At 48.3% G+C, this 20,767-nt stretch overlaps 1 protein-coding gene across 1 annotated transcript in view; it reads left to right on the forward strand.

The window, feature by feature from the left end:
- Positions 1 to 20,767, forward strand: part of ARSB (arylsulfatase B) — a 268,316-nt gene that overhangs the window by 170,388 nt on the left and 77,161 nt on the right. The window contains exon 5 of the mRNA XM_086960741.1: positions 14,581 to 14,824. Coding sequence (XP_086816867.1) covers positions 14,581 to 14,824 — 244 coding nt within the window. The remainder of the gene's footprint in view (positions 1 to 14,580; positions 14,825 to 20,767) is intronic.

The raw sequence follows: 20,767 nt of genomic DNA on the forward strand, positions 1-20,767 counted from the left end.
GTACAGGCAAAAAAATTTAATTAATAAACAAAATGTGGTTTGGGGATCTGCGGGGGAGTTGGTCACAGGGCCTGGTGAGTGGCCAGGTGTTGGGGTCAATCTCCCACTGTGAAGGTTGGCTGCCTGTGGCGAGGATGAGTGTGCAAGCCCTGCAGCCAACCTCCTCCTGTGCAATGCTGGACACAACCAAGGACTAGTAGCTTTCTAGAGGCCCGACCCTGCTTCCAACCCTGTCTGCGTGCTGCCAAAATCCATATTGATTGATGGAATTGGCTGAATAGGACCAAAACCACCAAGAAATTCACACAAAAAAAACAAAGGCTAAGGTGACATTATAGTCAGGTATGGTATTAGGATCTTTTCATACGGTAAAAAAAATAGAAACCTTAGACATTCACTAAAAAACAAACGTTAAAGTGACTTTATAGTTCGGTATGTTAATAAGATCTTAACTTACACAATAAAAAAAAACTGAAATTAAACAAAGGTTAAAGTGGTGTCATATTTTGATGTTGGAATAACAAAAAATGTATTTAAAAAACAAAAATCACAAAAAAAACCTGCAAAATTTAGCAGCTGTAGCTTACTGAACAAACTAGAACGTGCGCACTCGTCTTGCTCTGATTATGGCTGCACATCACCATTAGCGTATTACATGACATAATTGATGACGTCAATGATGACATCATTGACGGCATTACTCAGTCAGTTGAATTTTGTATTCTCCTTATTGGGATTACCCATCACAGGAACAGGTGTAGTGTATTTTACTAAATTAAAGAGAGTAGCCGTAGGGCATTGGACGAGCTGTATTTTCTGTGGCAAATATTAACCTGTCAACGTCTCGACTTCAACTTGCGGGTCATCGGAAGTCCTTAAGTGGGTTATCTCATTGAGCACAGTGGGAGAAAGTATTGTGGAGATGCGTCAAACAGTGCCAAAGTTATTAGCGAAACAAAAAAAACACTACGGAAACTGACTCACGGTTGTGTATGTATATATAATATGGTCTCATGATTGAAATAAACCAGAATGTTTACAAGAAAACAAGATACTGGAGTTTATGGAAAATGGACACAGAAATTCAGCAGGGCCAAGGGTCACCTCTGCAATTGATCAATCAATTCAACACACAAGCATGTCCTCTGTGATTCCCCATAGAGAACATCAGGAAAATAGGGCGCAATACCTCTCTTTATTTTGCATTTCTTCTGAGTTAATTAAAAAAAGATGGGAGTGCACCTAACATCAAAATAACTAAGTGGAAAGGGCAGATTTTATGTCAGGAATGTGCCCTGCAATCTCTGCAGTCAGTACCAAAAAGCGATGCTGTCGCTTAGTATCAGCCTGTGAAGTAATCTCTGCACTGTGTGTTTTACATTACTATTCCATTTATTTTACAGTTATCCTACAGGTAAACAAAAATAGGTCCGTATCTTGTGTTTCAAGCTTACTCATGTAAAAAGAAGTCTTCACATATACGGTTTTATTTCTTATGTTTTTTTCTCATGTCTCTAGTTAAATATATTTCGATAATGCTTTAGAACTCTAGCCATTCTCAAATCAATATATATTAAGGAACCCAAATCAACATGTTTATTATTACCATATTGTGAGAAGACCTCGCTGTTTGCATATCTTAAGCAAAGTATTTACTAATTCTATACAGCATGCTTTCGACACTTCAATATTTAAGTGGCTGCATTGTGCTCCCACGCACTTTTGCCCTGCGTGGTAGTAAGGGTGTGCAAAATTAGAAAATGTATATTGCAGCCCCAGCGAAGTTCTATGCAAATGTTTGCAACTTCAGGAAGGTCGCAGAGATATTTGCTTTGCCGCCTACGTCTGAAAAAACAGGATTTTTTTTGTGTTGCACATATCCTTAATCACAGTAAGACAATGCTTGTGCAAAAAGCTAGGTAACTGGTAGTGTTCTTTACTTGCACTACCAAATTGCTCCTATAACAAGCTTTGGCAAATCCAAAAATGATCTACTTTGTGACCTATGTGCTGTGCCAGTGTCTTCTGGCAATGCTGTGGAGCAATGCCGAAAGTAAAGCAACAAAATAAACAAAAGGCGTGATGATTCGTACAGGTTAATTTGGAGGCATGCACTTGAGATGTAATGGTAAATTAGAAAAAGAAATAAAAAATAACCAGCCCAAAAGAGCTTTTTTTTTTTTAAGTGGGATGTTCCAACAGCAATTTCCTGCTTGATATCACTCCCATTTTACCCCAATAAACAACAATTCAGTGGGCCTATGGGGGCAACGGAGAAACAAGAGGAAGCAACGGGGAGGGAGCAGGGGAGGTGAAAAGCAGCTCACGCAGGAGAGCAACACAGGGTTGGCGGGAAACACGCAAGTGTGAACGCAACACAGACCATGTTGTCGGAGGCAGGGAGACTGACGGGAAGGTGAAGCACATGAGACTTCTTGCAACACGAGTTAGACGGCAACATATGGAACGCGTGAGACCGGTGATTGGGAGTGCATGGCTGCGACACATTTATTAGGTCAAGCCTGGGCAGCGGATGCGCTGCTCTGCGAGGCATGCTGTATTAATGTATGGACGTGTAGCTCCGCACACTCTCCGCCCAGTTTTTAGGTCTCGCGACCTATCAATGCGCGCAAGCGCATTGAGCGGAGCGAGAATTCAAGGGCTCGAAATCCTCGTCAAACCAAGGGCTTCTTGCGCTGGGGTTTTCATTAAGTTCACGTGAATCACGTGACCAAACAAGCACGCGCATTCCTGGCCGCACAGCACATCAAAGGGCTTCGCCCAGCGTGCGCTCTGCGGCTTCTCCTCCCCTAACACTCTTCTCCTCCCCTAACACCCCACACCCTCAAACATGTTAATGCCTTTGTGACAATCTGTACCAAGTCGCATCACTCGGAATTCAACATCCCAAGGTACACACACACCCCAAGCCTCCCGTATCTCACCAGGTCTAACCCCAAGCCATAAGCTATCCTCCCAAGTCGAACTCTCCAGCATTTTATGTCTGAGCCGCTAACCCGAGCTCACCAAAGTCTTACTCATTAGCCACCTATGACTTCACCCAAAATGTCCACAGCTCCCTTGCATATACTCACGAGCCCTCAAGTCTTTCCCCATCCACTTGTCTTAATCTCAAAGGGCTCCTATTACCCACAACACAGCAGTAATGCACACATTTCGCATGCCCATCCTGTATTAATACCCGGTGCTCCATTTCTGGCACTAAAATAGCAAACACCTCCGAGTCCGAGACCTCGTATTACCACCAGCCCCAATAGCACACCTCTCCTACTCAAACTGGGACCCCACATTCATTCTACAATAATTCGATACTATCCCCATCTCGCTTACCCCCCATGGCGATGGCACTGGTTCCTCTCAGGTTTAGTTTGGGCGGCGAGGGTACAGAAAGGGGGCGCGCGCCGGGAGGTCACTGCGCGTGCGCCCACCCTCGAAAAAGGAGTACAATGGGCTGCCTACAATCTGCGGGGCGCTGGCATGGCGGCCATCTTAAGACGGGGCTTTCTCAGAACCATGCAAGTTGTCACATACCGCTGCCGACATAGTCGGTCGGGTGACTATGAATGGTTGTGGGCTTAACATTATAACTGTTTCAAATTAGGTGCACCCTATCTGCCGTAAATGTGTTCTGTTGTCTCAGACTCCAGAATACATAATGAAACTGTTGCCTGTCCAAGGGTTTTTTGTTGGCAGGATCTGGCTTTGCTCTCACCATACCTGCCTTTCAACAACGATCAACCTCCCAAACCACTCTGTTTGGTGCACTGGACCCCTCACACCACCGGGCCTCGGTGCCACTGTACCCGCCGCACGAGCGCCCCTGCATGCTGTGTACCGAACCGCTCTTTATTATTTTACTTCTTAAATGCAAGAGCTTGTTTTTCTGATTTCGTTCAGAAATAACTAATTCTAATCGTCTAGTTCCTGCCAGTGGCAGAATTGGAAACACATTCCTCTACTGCCCCTCACCCGCGATCGGAGACACTGAAACGGGTGTTGAGGTTTTTTCTTGCACCCCGTGGTTCGACAGTCTTGAAGCAGCAGCTGCAGCAGCTGTCGGGTTGTAACAGTCTTCAGTGACCATTCACTGCATTAACCCCTAACCTGCTGTTTGTGTGCCACGCACCCCTTTCCCCTGCCCCCGCTGCTGCTGATCTGCTTGAGCCTAAAGCCCCCTCCCCCTCCACACACCCAGCTTTTCGGTTCTTTCGGTAAATTCGTCCTGCTGTCTCTGCCTGTGCTGTAAACCCAGCCTTTTGCCTGCTGTGCAGCGTCTGTTCAAACATCCGAAGATGCTTTTCCACTTAAAAAACAAGCACTGGCGTTGCCAATAGGTCTCGCAGTAGGAAAGTTGGAGCTATTAGTTTTGTAAATGACAAAGCCCTTTATGTTTTTAAAATGAAAACAAAAATAAAAGGCATTGTTATTTGCAATTGTAATAGCCCCAACTTTCCTACTGCGAGACCTATTGGCAACGCCAGTGCTTGTTTTATTGGCTTGTGTCATTGTCCATTGTAAACTGTGGATTTTCATCAGTCCATAGGCTTAGTAGTCCCTCCTTAGTACCAAATTTTCCCATTTTGTAACGTCCTATGAGGACACCCCCTGTTACGAGTGTTGTTGCTCGGTAGGCGTCAATTACTGCCTTCAAGCACTATTTTCTCAAAAAGCTTTGTCCTGCCTGCTCTTGCCGGCGGGACAGCTCCCTCCTAACGCATTTGCAATGCAATAGGTCTCGCATTTGCTAGAGTTCAAGCTATTGGCATTGTAAATGAAAATGCCTTTTATATATGTTTTAAAAAAAAAACATGAATAAAAGGCATTTTCATTTCCAATGCCAATAGCTCAAACTCTCGTAAATGCGAAACATACTGCATTGCAAATGTTTGTTATTTTTCTCTTCAAAAAGTACATATGCCTCTTTGTCATGAATGCTAACCGGGTGCACTTGACCTTCTAGAATTCAAATTCATGTTTCTTCCCTGCAGCTGCCAGGCCTAAATCTCTGAATGAAGGACACTTCTTGACACGTTTCCTTCGTAAATACTGCATCAGTAACCTTTCATATTTAAGAACAGGAATAGACTTTCAAGCAAAGTGTTAGAAAAGCCGGATTTTTGTAAACCTCAATAATGGTCATAATGTTAAATATAAAATAGCTTGAAATTCTATGTAGCAACCTATGGCAATAGGGTACTACATAGAATTTTAAACCGTTAAAAGATATTGAGCCCACTTCGCTAAGATATTTCCGAATATATATCTATTTATGCCTACAGGAAGTCACAAAAGAATTCCAGGCAGGGGTAAATGGGTATGCTACTGTGGTTTTTACTGACATGAGTGTGGAGATATCTGCAGTAGTAAATTCCATGCAGGGTGGTAGAAAGTGGGAATTATAAAGCATGGTTAACCTTGTAAGTTTGTGAACCCCCACAAGTATGTACATTTGTGAGCTTTCACACATCGTAATATGAACCTTTCCCACCCTGGATATGATGATTTACTACAGCCGAGAGCAAGGGTAGCTCCCCCTCGCAGGATCCAATCACAGCTAGATTTGGTGCAGGTGTAAGGAATGGGCTGTCTCAACAGGAAACATTGTTTCCCTGTGGAGTAAAAGGAAGAAGGTAAAATAACCTTCATGTGCAAATTCTGCTGTTTTACTGTATGGGATTCTATTCTGCTTGAAAATCAGCACAGTGGAAAAAGCAGCCCTCGAAAAGTCACATGCCCGGTGCAATGGTACATTACCTCCTCGTAGGTCTTCCTCGCCACCAGAATTACGAAGTGAGCTTCAGCTCCACACCAGAACCCTCCAAAGCAATTTGCATACCATGCCTCCCCAACAAGGCTGACCACCGTCACCCCTGACACAGTACAAGGGGAGGGCCTATCCACCCCACTTCCTGTTTTTTTGGTTCTGTGCTGCAGACTCTCCAGAGCAGAGAAGTGGGGCTGTCGGGTGCCGATGTGGCTTACGGCGTGTGTCAGTCATGAGACACCCGCCTGAGCATTTCTTTGTGCCGGTGCTGCGTTAGTGCGATCGGAGGGTTTTAGGACCTCTGTTCTCCCTGCCTGTCCTGTCTTCCCGAGAGCGGCGCTTCACACGGCCGACTTCCACGTTGGGTAAGGTTGCTTGGCAATGAGTGCCTTCAAATATTCAGTTGTGTTTGTTTCACAACTACGTTCCTTTTTGGTTTTCCTTACTTAAAGGCTGATATTGCAGTTCTCAAGCCAGCTTCCTGATTTTAGCCATTTGGGAGTGCGTTAAGGATTCACTCTGATGAAGGATAGAGCCCCTGGTTCTAGGGGGTCCTACAGCACATGAAAGATAACCTGGCTTTCTCTGTTCCTCCGGTAGAGGAGCAGGCGGATGATTTTTTTATGCAATACCAGAGATGGGAACCTGAGGCCCTGCCATTGCATCCTTCTGTCAAGAGGGTGATTGGCAATGAGTGGAAGGATGTGGACAAGCAGTCCTTTCCAGGCTACCTCTCTAAGCGCTACGCCATTCAGGATTTTGTGAAGAATGTCTCCTCTGCCTTTAAAGTGGACTCCCTGATGGCAGGGCTATCCTCTCATGGGTCCATCCTTTCGGAGGATACCTCCCCCCTCGGGCCCGGTCGATAAGAAAGTGGAGGCAGCAGTCAAACCGTCCTATGCAGTGGCTAATATTTCCATTAGAGCTTACGCCTACCTCTCCTATACAGTTCATTCCCCGCTGAAAGATTTCCAATCCCTGGCTGACGTTCTACCTACACTGCCTGTCAAGGAACAACAAAAAAGGCTGTGGTCTGATATATCTTTTGATGTCTTGGGTGCCGCAGCCACTGCTGTGGGTGGGACTATTCAAGCTTGATGCCAGGTCTGGCTACGTCACTGGAAGGCGGAGGCAGCTCAGAAAGCCCTTCTTATGAAGATCTCTTTTTCAGGGACCAAGTTGTTTGGTTCTTCCCTGGAGGAGAGCATGAAGAAATCCGCTGAGGACAGGAAAGTATTGGCGCCTGTCCGTCCTTCTAGAGGGATGTTCTTTAGTCCCAAGAAGGCTTTTGGTCCATCTGCTACTCCTAGGGGGGATGGGGTTGCCCTTTCGAGGAAGGTGTTGCAGCCGGAGCAACCCGTTTTCCAACAAATCTCGGTCTCAGCAGTATTGTGGTTCCACCCCCTCATCCGAGTCCTGACTATCCCAGGGTTCCTGTGGTCCAGGCTCCTGTGGGGAGTCGGTTGTTGACTTCCATAAAAACTTGGGAGAAAACAGTCTCAGACCAGTGGGCTCTACAGATTGTCGGAGAGGGTTACTCGATTGTCTTCAACTCCCCTCTTTGGGACTCATTCATTCTCACTCCCTTCCTTCAGCTGTGCCAAAGCAAAAGGCACTTTTAGCTGACATTCAGGATCTTATGAGCAAAGAGGCCATTCATCGGAAATCCTGCCTGTCAAAGGGGTCTTGGGGTTTACTCCATTTTGTTCCCGGTAAGAAAGGTTATTGGGGACTTCTGTCCAGTGCTGGATTTAAAGAGGGTGGATTCCTTTATCCCTCATGTTAAATTTAAAATGCTTTCTTTGCAGAAGATTCTTCCTTTACTGGTTTAAGGAGAACTAGTAGCTTCTATTAGTCTCCTCGATACCTACCTCCAAGTGCCCATTCACCCGTCTTCTCAGCATTTCCTCCAGTTTTGTGTGGGGACGAGCACTTCCAGTTCCAGGTACTGCCATTTGGCTTGTCTTCTGCCCTGAGGGTTTTCACAAAGGTGTTGGCCCCATTGGTTGGGATCCTGCACAGGGAGGGGATTCAGGTTTTCCTGTACCTTGATGACTGGCTGGCCTCTGCCTCTTTTTCCAGAGGGTGTGCAAGGTCCTGAAACGGCGGGGTTCCTGATCAGCCACAAAAAGTTGCATCTGGACCCGACTCAGGACTTGGTGTCTATGGGGGGGGTCACCTGAACATGATCAAGGGGCTGGTTTTACCAGCTGAGAGGAGGGCAACCTTTAGGAAGGACCTGAGTTGTCTTCCGGCATTGGATTCCACCCCTGTTTATCAGTGTTTGAGGGTGCAGAGTTTGATATCTGTGGCAATAAATGTTCTGCCTTGGGCTCGTCTACATCTTTACCCACTGGTGAACCATCTCTTGGCCCATTGGGCCCATTGTTCTGTGACTTAAGATATGCCAGTGGTGGTGCCTCCTAAGATTCGGTTCAATCTGGGTTGGGGCAGTCCAAAATGTCCAGGGGTCTCCCCTTTCAGGTGTCCCCATCCTGGGTGGTGACAACGGATGCCAGCCAGTTGGGCTGGGGGGGGGCGATAGTGGATTCCCGGTTGGTGCAGGGTCTTTGGGATCGCCTGCAGGCAGGTTGCACTTCCGGGAACTGAAGGGCTTTCATTTGGCTTGTATGGGGTTTGCTTCGGCCCTTCGGGGGCACCATTTTCCGGTCCAGACAGACAATCACGTGGTGATGGGTTACCTCAATCACAAGGAGGGCTTTAGGGTTTTCTCTCTGTGGTTCCTGGTGCAGGAAATCCTGACCTGGGCGGAGGAGGTTGTGTTGTCACTTAGGGTGGTCTATCTCTTGGGGGGAAAGAACCATGTGATGGATCGCCTGAACAGGGTCTTTCCCCCCATGGCTTTCATCTGTTCCAGATGTTGCAGTTGAGGTGGATCTGTTCGCAGACGCGGCTAATGGCTCACCTGCCCCGCTTCTGCTTCATCCTCCCATACCCTGAGGCATGGCAGGTGGATGCGATGTCATTCCTTTGGCCGGGCTCCCAGTTTTACACATTGCCTCTGATTCCTTTGATTGCTCGGGTTGCCACCTTAGGAGCGTATAGGCTTCCCAGCAGGACAGGTCTGCCATCCAACTGCCTCTCAACTAGATCATAGTGTCCTTCTGGGTCCACCTCCATCACTGTGCATTGGAAGGGGACACGGGGGTCCAACCAAAATGAGGACTGCGCGGGCAAAACCTGAGAATGTAGTGCTGTGGCGCTGGCTCCGCCATCACTTCTGCAGCCATCATCTTTTCCCTCTGCTATATGGGTCCCTCGTATAAAGCAATCAGATATATTGCTGCACTGCATGCCTTTTACACGTTGTGACCATAACACTGACATTCCATGTTAAATATTTACCTTGGCCATTACACCATCACAGCGGTAAGGCGAGCAAAGGGGAGGGAAGCAAGACCTTTAATTACCCCCAGATTCCTCATCTTGCAAGATACATACTGCTCAGGCTTCCCTTCAAGATTCGCCTGTACATGGCATTTGTTCTGTTGGTTGTTCCCGATTGGATTCGCCACCCGTGGTTTCCTCTCCAGAGAGAGATGGCCGTCCAGGAATGCTGGGCGATCCTGGATCTTCCAGATCCATTGCGGAGCCCTCCTCTCCCTGTGGAAGTTCTGCGTTGTCTTCATCTTCAGGCCTTGCTCTTGAGAGGGTGAGCCTCTTGTCTCGGAGCTGCTCCATGGAGGTGGTTAAGTTGCTGCAAGGCTCCCGATGACTCTTCAATCTTATTCCCGCCATTGGGGTTCCTGCGCTCCGTGGTGTGTTTCTAAGGGCTTAGACTCGGTTTCTGTGAATCCGATGAGGTGCTGGATTTCCTGTCGCATAGCTTTGCCTTTAGCCTTACTCCTTCTATGCTTCGGGCTCAGTGGGCTTGCAGTCCTCAGTTGGATGGTGTGAATCCTTTAGTGGCCCGGCTCCTTTGGAGATGTTTTTTGCAACATCCTAGGGCGATTTGTTTTGCCCTTCGTGGGATCTTCCTTTGGCTTTACATGCCCTCCAGGGAGTTCTGTATGAGCCCTTGGGGTCTGTGGACGTCGAGTTCTTCACTATGAATGTTGTGTTTTTGGTGGCCCTGGTGTCCCCTGGTCAGATTTGGGAGCTAGGTTCGTTTTTTCTCTCTCCCCTTTTTTGCGTGTCTTGCCAGACCGTATTGTGTTGCGCCCTGATCCGAAGTTCCTGCACAAAGTTCTGTCAGTTGTCAACTGTTCCAGGGAGGTCATTTTGCCTTCTTTCCCTCTGGTCGTTGAGTCTGTGATGGTTACTGGTCTCTCTCTGTTAGACCTCCGGCGGGAAGTGCTGGAGTATTTGCAACAGACGTTGTCCTTTTGTAAGTGTGATAGCTGTTTGTCACTTTTGGGCCTATTTGTTCTGGTCATAAGCATTCTCTCTCTACGCTGAGTCAGTGGAATAAGCAGACGATCTTTCTGGCCTATGGTTCCCAGGGATCGGAGGATTCTGCCCAGATTCAGGGTCGGTCTACCCGGGGTTTGTCTTTCTCCTGGGCCTTTTTAATGGGGCTCTCTACTGAGGATATCTGTAGGGCCGCTACTTGGTCCTCTCCACACATGTTGATGGATCACTTCCGGGTGGTGTTGGGTGGTCCTTCTGCAGGGGAGATTTTGCTGAAGCTGTTCTGCAGGCTGGTTCTTCCATCTCTTGAGGGTCGTGCCTTCCGTGGGCGTCACCTGGGTTTGTTTTCCATCTTTTTTCCTTTTTGGATTAAAACCTGCTGTTTTCATTATTAACCCCGGGTGGAGACCTCCGTTCTGCCAGCGGAGTTTGCGGAGATTTGCCTACTCCGTGTTCCGTGGAGTAGGCAAATATCCGCACACTCCGCGGCAGAGCAGAGTTAGCCAGCCCCGCCTCCCACCCCCTACCTCCCTATTAACAAGTGAATAAAACTTAAATAAAAAGAGTTTACAGTAAAGAAAAACCACTTACCTTGGCCGCGGCGCCCCCAGGCTTGTTAATAGGGGGGGATGGGAGGCGGGTGGCATAGCGGAGCTCCACAGAGTTTATTCTCAACTCTGTGGCCCTCCCCATTGCCCCACTACGCCAACTACACCCAGGGTTATTCATTATCCTGTAGTCTGTGGTTTCTTGTGAGTATTCATGAAGCTGCTTGACCTTGACTTCACATGCCTGCCATGAATGAGAAGGCCTGTGAGCAGGGCAGCTCCGAAGACTATGGGGAGGCATCACCTAAGTGGCTAAGAATCGGCACCTGGTGCAGGACAACTGCAGGAGGTGACCCCTCCCCACCCAGCGTGCATTTGACCCGAAGATGCCTGCCTGGGATGCCGGAGTGGGGCAGAAGCGATCTGGCCCGCAGGAGGGTGCCTGAGAAACCTCACACAATGTGAGTACTGCAGCCTGTGACCTTGGGCTGTGATGAGGCCCCTGGACCCACTAGTGGCTGTAAGAGCAAAGTAGACTGCTGTTCCCTCCTTGCTGCGCAGAGTTATCCGCTAGCTGTGGTGACACTGCCAGCTGGTGAGTGGAGGCCACTTTGGGTTCCGCAGAGGGAGCGAGTCTCCTGTCAGCGCCCTTCACACAAACGACAGCGAAAATGGGTGCGCCTGAAACGGCCTTTGGCCCTCTAAGGCAACATGCCCGCATAGCAGGAGGAAGGAAGGGCTTCTCTGTCAGTTAAAACCACCCATGCAGTAGTGACTACAGCAAGAGACTGGGCCACTGCAAACAATGTTAGGGGCTGAAGTGCATTTGATGCCCAGCTTTTTTAGAGAAACGAACCAGTGAAGTTATGGGCCTTTGCGAGTCCAGGGTGGCTCCTTCCTGGCACTGAGCTGATCTCTTCCCTCACCCAGTAACACAACTACCTGTCGGCCCCCCTCCGGTGTGGGTACAGCAGAAAAGAGGTCAGACAGAGATTTGAGCGGTGGAGGGGCACTGACACCCCCCTTCACCGCCCAGACTGAAACGGTGCGGTGACCTTAGGAGCACGAGGGCCGCGCCTTGAGTGGTCTGTTGCCCAATGCTGTGATATATCCTACTCATTACAGCACTCCTGGATGGCTAGTTGTTCTTATCAACAGGTGCCTCGCTGTGGATCGCTGCTCTAGCCAGAACGCATCCAAATGAATTACTTGGCTATCAAGGCCTTCTTCAGCTGGGATTGCACGTGCCATTTCCGAGAGGTGCTGGGGGTCTGGCATGTCCACAAGAACTGACAATATCATACATCATGTCTGATCTCCCTGTTGGCGGGACCCCTGACTGGTGCCATCACTGTCTGGGAGGGACCGATGTCTGGGGCGCCCGGCTGTGGATGCCACTGGCGGGCCCGACCTAGACCCAGCGCTGGATGCCTTAGACATGGTGCATACTTACACGAAGCTGGTCAAGATCTTTGAGGCTATCGCTGACACTAGGCAGGACCTGCATTCCAGAGTTGATGCAGTGGTGACAGAATTGGGCCTGCTGTGGGACGACCACAGTATGTTGTCAGCCCAAGTTACACAGACACAAAATGAAATCAAGGATATCCAGTCACCCCTGACAGACCTAGAGGGTTACGGATGATTCCTCACTGCCAAAGTTCAAGAACTTGAGGCTGGAGCGGAGGACTCTGAGGAACGGTCCCGCCACAATAATATCTGAATTAGGGGGCAGAAGGCGTAGACCCCGTGCATTTCATAAAATCTTGGTTGATGATGGTAGTGGCCCCTGACAAGTTGTCCCCGCACTTTCCGGTGCAGCACGCCCATCGCATTCCAGCATGACATCCACCTACAGGTGCGCCTCCCAGGCCAGTAGTCGCCAGAATAATGAATTACAGGGACAAGGAAACCCCTTGGCGATTTTATTTTATGTTAATAATGGTATTATGTTCCCCACCTGATTGCCAAATAGAATATGTTATGTCCAAAAAATAGCAACAAGGGGAGTAGTAAGTAGATCTGCTTTATGGGAGGCATATTGACTGGCTGTAGGGCAGAACTTAGGCGATAATGTTGTGAAAGCATGTCTTTTCGGCGGGGGCATCTGGGTAGATTTTCTGAGCCCTGAGAGAAATGTGTACCTTCTTTGGGGATTAGAATGGACAGGTGTGTCTCACTTCGCAACACAACCGGGGTATCCTCATATGGATAAGGAGTGTCAGGATTCAGGCAACCCTGTCAGAGTAACTCTCATGTACAGGTGGAAGTATTGTATAGAGACCTGGATCTCTACCCAGACCCCTAGAATCAAGAGATACAAAAAGTTGTTGCTATTTTTCGATAGATGTTTATTATGCATTATTCATACATAAATCTTATATTTCAGAATGATGATAATAATCAGTAATCTCCCCAGTCATGATGTAAAACAAGGTGAATGTTGAAAATGCTGCCAACATTTTTACATTACACATTCCATCTCTGTCCATTATGGCGGTCTAGGTGCAGCCTAATATCTACATATGTATTTTCAGCCTTAAGGTTATTGTACTAGCTGTGCGGTTATTGGAATTCCCTTTATAGTCCAATCCATGTAAATATCCCTGCAACCTCAGAAAGCCACCTAGCCTGTAGTCCATTAGGTGTACTTGGCATGTCCCACTAACTGTCAATCTTCATGTCTGCCCCACAAACATATCCTCAGTACTTTTCATACCTTCTCCTCCAATGATTGTGTATGGAGCGACAGAGGGAACTCCTGTGCAGCTTCTCATACGTATCATTGCTCCGGATCCCTAGCCGTGCTTCTGTAACAGAGGCAGGCAAATGGATGTGTGCGAGGCCGGATGGCCTTGCAGCTCTGCACAGTCCTGCAGCTTTTCGGAGACGGAAAGTTTCAGTTCTTTGTTTTGTTATTGCAACTGTCAGCTTACAGCTCTGAAAATAATTTGATGATCTGGCAAACACTGTTAATATTATCAATCAAAATGCTCGCTTTCCTAGCCCTATCCCTGGCCCATGTACACACACTCTAACCAGTTGTTATATATATATATATATATATATATATATATATATATATATATATAGATATAGATAGATAGATAGATAGATAGATAGATAGATAGATAGATAGATAGATAGATCGATCGATATATAGATATATATATTATCTTTGGATTAACCCTCTCGATGAATTGGTCTTATCAACAGTTATTCACATTTTGCTTTGTCGAGCTACAGCATACAGCAAGGTCCTCTACCCGCTTCAGTGACTGACTCGCTTGCATTTTAGTGCAAAGTTTATCCTTTTTGTGTATTTAAACTGTCTTAAAATCAAAGTCAATAAACTTTTCTTTGCACTAATCAGACTAATATTTTCCTGTGATGGAACATCAAACTTAAAAAGGGTTTCTCTACCTGTTCTAAAGACACTTGTCTGCACGCTACCACCCATACTGTTGTGGAAAATAATATGTGATGGTCAGTTTGTTTCTTAAATTTAAAATGCTTATTGCCAGCACATGGCCCCCACTATTTGATAGCAGCGTGTTTTCTCTTGTCTTCCTCTTTTGTGTTATATGCTTGCAATACAAAATAAACATTACCGTAGAACTACTGTGTGGAGCGGTATTTCAAGAATAATCCTTTATCGCTCAGAAATGACCACATAATGGAACCAAATGCCACATGCCAATGGAGAAGTTAAAAGTTTTGCTCTATCCTTTGGTCCGTAGAGTCTTGTAGTATTCCTGTGTTAAATTATGAACTCCTCTTTTATGTATTTGTTATTGAGAAAAAACATTTGGTGGAAGGTGTGATGTGCATAGTGTTTTAAAAACAGTATCAAGTGTTTTTATTATCTTTTATTAGATAATGGCGGGCAGACGTTGTACGGCGGGAACAACTGGCCACTCCGAGGAAGGAAGTTGACGCTGTGGGAGGGAGGAGTCCGAGGTGTGGGCTTTGTAACCAGCCCTTTGCTGAAACAGACTGGAGTCACCGTTCAAGAGTTGATCCACATATCTGATTGGTTGCCAACTCTAGTGAACTTGGCTGGAGGCTCCACCAATGGCAGCAAGCCTCTTGATGGCTTTGACGTGTGGCAGACTATAAGGTAAGGTGACATTGCAGGCCCCTGAGGCATGAAGAAAGGACACCACCTCTTGGTATTCCCCTCTGCTTTAGTGATTCTCGATTAAGCCTCACAGTAGTAATAATGTTGAGTTTTTCCATAGGGATTTGTAATTTTTCTTTAAATTGATGGTGTAGCTTTATTTGAACTGCAGTTGATAATGCATTTTTTCCGTGCAAGCAGTGCACGGAGGAAATGGGAATGTGTTACTAATAACACGGGAGCCTTTTAGCAGCCCTCCCAGCGGGGCATCTCATATTTCCAGTTAATGAGACATTTGTTTCCTATTTACCGCTGGTGGAGGGCATTGGCTCCAGTCTTTTCGACAGTAACACACTTCTGGGATTCCCGAGGCGAATTAAAAAGTACTATACTCCATATCCGATTCCCGTTTGCCAGTATAGTAGGCTTGTTGTTAGTAACAGTCTGTTCAAGTGAGGATCTCGGACGATGAAGTCGTGAACAACTGTGCAGAGGAAGGAGGAAGCGGGCTTTGCCGGAACTGAGATTAGTCGAGTGCCAGATGTGGGCTCAACAGTGGGTTGTTTAATGCCTGTTTATTCTTTCTCCTTGGTTCTTTGCAGTAGTTTGGTACTTTGTGTCTGCCTTTTCGAAGAAACATCTCCTGTCACGTTCTTTTGAGGAAAGGCTTAACGCAGTCCTTGTTGCTAGGTTTTGTCATAGGGCCGCTGAGCTTTATAGTTTATGTACCACACCTGGAGAAAGTAAAACATTTCAGGCGATTATGAGCAATATTCACACAAGTGAAACAGAACTCTTAACTACATAGTATTTATTTTATTTAAAGAGATTTATATAGCGCTGGCTAGACCCGTAGGTATCAGAGCGCTTTACATAAGATCAACAATGTTACAACAGGGGGCGTGGCTAGCAGCCGACTGCGATGGCCGCGGTCTAGAGGAGCTCGCGACTCCCCTGGGTCGTAATAAAATTTGCCCGCAGTCATCCACCAGTGAAATCAAAGTGGCAGTGTGGGTACACTTCCTAAGACCCCTCCGAAGCTACCTGTCCCGCACTAAGAGAAAACGGCACGCAATCGGCGCAGCCCGACTACTGTCTACTGGCGCCTCCTAAATGCGAGGAAAGAAGGCGGCTCCCCATTGCTGATGGTTGGGCCGGGGTGCTCTGTCGGCTACGAGCGCCCGGCGTCGAGGGAGTGGAGGTGCGGCGGATCAGCTGTGGTGCCGCTGCGAGAGGCAGAGGAGCAGCGGCGAGCGGGTGAGGTGATCGGCGTGCCCCCCCGGGGGGGGGGTCCGGGAGAGGCAAGCCTACGCGAGGCCCCGGCTTTGGAGCCTAGACGAAGGACTCTGCAGCGGCCAAATTGAAGATCGCTGCCTGCCCAGGAGGGAGCAGACGAGTAGTGGCGGCCGCTGGCCATCTCAGCGGGCCTGAGAAAATAACGGTACCAGTGGGGGCAGAGATACTGGAGGTATGTTGCGGGGGCCCCGGACAGCCACGTGATCTCAGGTGCACCACTATGCGTTCCGACTGAGGACTGGGCCAATTTGAGAGCCACGTGCAAGAGGCGGCCCGGTGATAGGAGCGTGGTGCCCCCCCGGGTTCTGGATGTGGCCGGCTGATTGGGGTTTGTGGGGTCTTTGTGGAGATGTTGTACAGCAGGCAGGAGGGACCACAACACTAAGCAGAGTCCTGGCCTGGCATTTGAACAGCTGCACTTCGTGTCTTCAGCCTGGGGCTATTTTGACAGACGCTGTGATACCCTGGCAGGGTGCAATCAAAGGTATATATGGGTGTTTCTGACGGGGCCCCTTATCAACCGAGATACTCTGGCGCAAAAAAACATTACAGCGCGCCAGCTTATAGATCAACGGGGGATACTGCAGGCTGAAGGGTGCCTATGCCGTCAACCACTGGCGCGGATAAACAGCGACGGACCTAGAGGGAAGAGTGCGGTCTCGTGCTGTTGCCCTGGGTCAGACAAGCGGGGCACCGTCCATATAGCGAACAGGATACCGTTGGGAGGTCTGGTGGTGACTGGACTCGCCTCCCACATACCCCCCCCCCACCCCAACGACGTCAAGAAGTTGTGTTACTGGCACAGTGTCAACATGGCGACTGGGGGAAAGGGCCTCGGGAACAATCCCCAAAAGCAACTGGCTAAATGTGCATGGGCTAAAAATGGTGACAAGAGCGACTCTCCGAGGTCTGATAAAGAACCTGACACGGCGCTACAGGCGAAGCGCCTTGAACCTACCCTTCATGATGTAATGGCGGCCGTAAGTGGAGTACGTCCGTGGACTCTGTAACAGTGGAGGTCTCTCTCCTCTGAGACGATTTTCGCAAAATGGACGAGAAAGTCAAAGAACTTAAAATAGTTGCCAACTGCCCTCCAGACAAACACCTCTGAGCTGCAAACGCAAATGCTTGAAATGCAACGGAGGCAGGACAGAATGTCACAGCAACTAGACGATTACGAAGGAAGAGCCCGCCGCAATAATGTTCGTATTGTGGGGCTTCCGGAAAAATCAGAGGAGCCTACCGCGGATCTATTTGTGGAGGAACTCATCACGAAGCATCTCAAGCCGAAGAGACTGTCCTCCTATTTTTCGATTGAAAGGGCCCATAGAGTGCCAGTGGGCAGGCCGACACCTGGAGCCCCTCCGAGACGCATCATAGCGCGAGTCTTCAACTACCACGATAGGGATATCATCTTACGGACGGCATGCTCGAACCCCCCTCAGAAGATAGAGAACTACGAGGTTGCCTTTTACCCTGATTTTACGGCTAAAGTTCAGCACAAAGACGTAGCTTCCAGGCCGTGAAGAGGGAACTGAGGGAAAGAGAGATCAAGTATGCAATGTTATTTCCTGCTAAACTAAGGGTTGAATCGGATGGTAAATCTTGGTTTTTCGATTCGCCAGAGGCCATTTGGGAGTGGATGGAGGGTTGGTCCACAGTGGGAAAGCAGAGAAGAGACCGACGGAGCCGCCCAAACCAGCTCAGAGATGGCCAGGGGGGACCGGACAAGAACCCCCCTGGACGTTAACCCTAGTCGCCTGGAGGAACAAGATTGAGATCCAGAGGTCATGGACATGGCCGGCCCATGCTGGGACAATTGGTAGAGGGCCGGTGGTGGGGTTTGGGGGGGGGTGGTGATCTCTGTTTAAAATTGTGTGATTTGTAACAGAGGAGTTACTTCCAAGTACAGGTATGCCTTGTTTGTTTATCTGCAGATATTATGTGGGAACTCCGATATGTAGAGAGTGGATGACTACCTTCTCAGTTTCTATGATCTGACCCATGGTTGTATTGTCAGGCTACCGTTACGTTACAGCTTGTTTTTGCATCCTATGCCTACACAAAGTCAATATGACACTAATCAACAGACGGCTCAGCTAGCCCCAGGACCCCACTGACTGTGCTAACTTGGAATGTGCGGGGTTGGGGGACAAAGTGAAAAGGGGTCTAGTATTGCAATACCTAAAACAATGCGTGCCTGCGGTGGCTCTATTACAGGAGACGCACTTGATGGGCTCAGTGTGTAAAGCCATGGGTAGGTGGGGCTATAAAATGGTTGCACACTCCCAAGTTCTCCTCTGGGTCGCGGGTTGTGGGCATACTCATCAAGAAGCAATTCCCGCTAATAATATATTGGACAAGAATAGATGATCAGGGTCGCTTTGCGGCTATTACCTGTCAGTGGGAAGGGAAATTGTTTAATCTAGTCTCAGTTTACATTCCTCCATCCCTACACGCAATAGCACACCCTGCACTTAATGCTTTCCTGCTCGCTTCACCGGAAGGAGAGATGGTGATTGGGGGCGACTTTAATGACATAGTGGACGGAACTATAGATAGATACCCAGCTAAGCCAAGTGCAACAAGCAGTCACCGTATGAGTGGACTATTTGAGGCCCTAGGGCTCACAGACGCATGGCGGTATAGGCACCCAAATACACAGCAATATACCTTCCAATAAGGGGTTCATGATAGCCTCACACGCATTGATTACTTTTTAGTATCAGCGAGCAGCCTGGGGGGGGGGGGGGGGGGGGGTGGTGGTTGAGGTAGATATTCACCCTAGCGGCATATCAGATCACTCACCGATATTGTTGTCCTACTCCAGTTATCAGACGCCGCATTTTTCCCATTTATCCCAGGTACTTGCTCATACCTGAGGTGCTAAAGGGACTTACAGAAACTACTCACATTTTTTTTCAAGAGAACGCGGCGTCGGTGGAATCGTCCAGCATCCTATGGGAGGCCTATAAAACGGTTGCGCGTGGGCAGGCTATAGCCTCTGTCACAGGGTACAAAAGGGGAAAGCGGGCCGAATTGGACGGTATAGAGACAGACCTAGATGCTGCAACGGTTCAGCATGCAGAACATCCAACCCCCCAGACTGCACAGAGAGTGAATTTGTGGCTTGGTCACTGCCCGACTACAAAGAAAGCGTCACAGGGTGTACGATTTAGGGGATAAAGCGGGCAAACTGTTAGCCTGGCTAGATAAAAAAGAGAAGGCATTTAGAGTGATCACGCAATTACGCACGTCCACAGACTCTCTGGTGTATGCTCCGAGTGATATAGTGGCAACGCTGGCTGACCACTTTGAGCAAGTATACGCCTCATGTTCCACATTCACAGTTGAGGAAGCACATGGGTATATTGGGGATATTGCAATGCCGAAACTCACCTCAGAAGCGGTGCAACTTCTAGAAGCCGACCTCTCCGTTGAAGAATTGCAGATGGAGATTAGCTCTCTAGCGTCCGGTAAAGCGGTGGAGCCGAACGGGTTCCCCATCGAATTCTACAAACAAAATGCGCATATGACTGCGCCCTTCCTCTTAAACAGGTTTCAAGACAGTCTGCAGACTAGAGAACTTCTGCGCGATCAGAGTGTGGCTACAATCATAACGATCCATAAGCCAGGCAAACCCCCGGAGGATTGCAGTTCCTACCGCCCAATATCTTTGATTAACGCTGAAGCTAAAATACTGGCCAAGCTCATAGCGCTGCGTCTGACTCCCCATTTATCGTCCCTAGTTCACCCGGACAAGTCCGGATTCATGCCCCAGCGGAACACAGCACTCAATCTGCGAAGACTGCACGCTGTTTTGGCTCGGAGGTCCTTTATTCAGGAACCCGCAGTCATTCTCTCGCTTGACGTGAGTAAGGCGTTCGATATGTTGAATTGGCTGTATTTATTCGCAGCGCTGCGACACTTGGACTTTGGCCCAAAGTTTTGTGCCTGGATTCACCTTTTCTATACTAATCCGCTCGCACATGTTGTAGCCAACGGGCACATATCACGAGACTTGCCGCTATCTTGGGGGACGAGACAGGGATGCCCACTGTCCCCTTTATTATTCACGTTGGCCTTGGAGCCATTGGGGGCGTGGATCATATGGGAACCCTCAATCCGTGGGCTCCGATGGACCAACACCTGGGAGGATCGCATATCTTTATATGCGGATGACCTGCTGTTATATTTCACTTCTCCTAGAAAATCCATCCTAGTGCTCTTGAATGTGTGCGAAAAATTTGGTAGGGTGTCAGGGTACACTATTAATTGGTCCAAATCCGCACTTTTTGTACTGACCGGCCCGCCACCACTGATGTCTGCAGATTGCCCATTGCGGGTTACTGACGAAGTCTTTAAGTATATAGGCATTTATGTAAAGCCTGACCCTAACGAGTTTTATGCAAAAATTCTAAAGAGCCATTAGAACACTTTAAGCGTGATGTAACGGTCTGGCATAGTCTTCCTATCACGCTGTTGGGCAAGGCAGCGCTCTACAAAATTATGTCGCTTCCACGTTTCCTATATATCCTCGAAAATACACCGTTGTCGGTCCCACAGGCCTATTTCAAAGCTATTGCGGCTGAAGTCTCGGGTTTACTATGGGGGAACAAGCCGGCACGGATTGCCCTGGACAAACTG

The sequence above is a fragment of the Lissotriton vulgaris genome, chromosome 3_1, assembly GCF_964263255.1.
Source record: "Lissotriton vulgaris chromosome 3_1, aLisVul1.2, whole genome shotgun sequence".
Taxonomy (NCBI): domain Eukaryota; kingdom Metazoa; phylum Chordata; class Amphibia; order Caudata; family Salamandridae; genus Lissotriton; species Lissotriton vulgaris.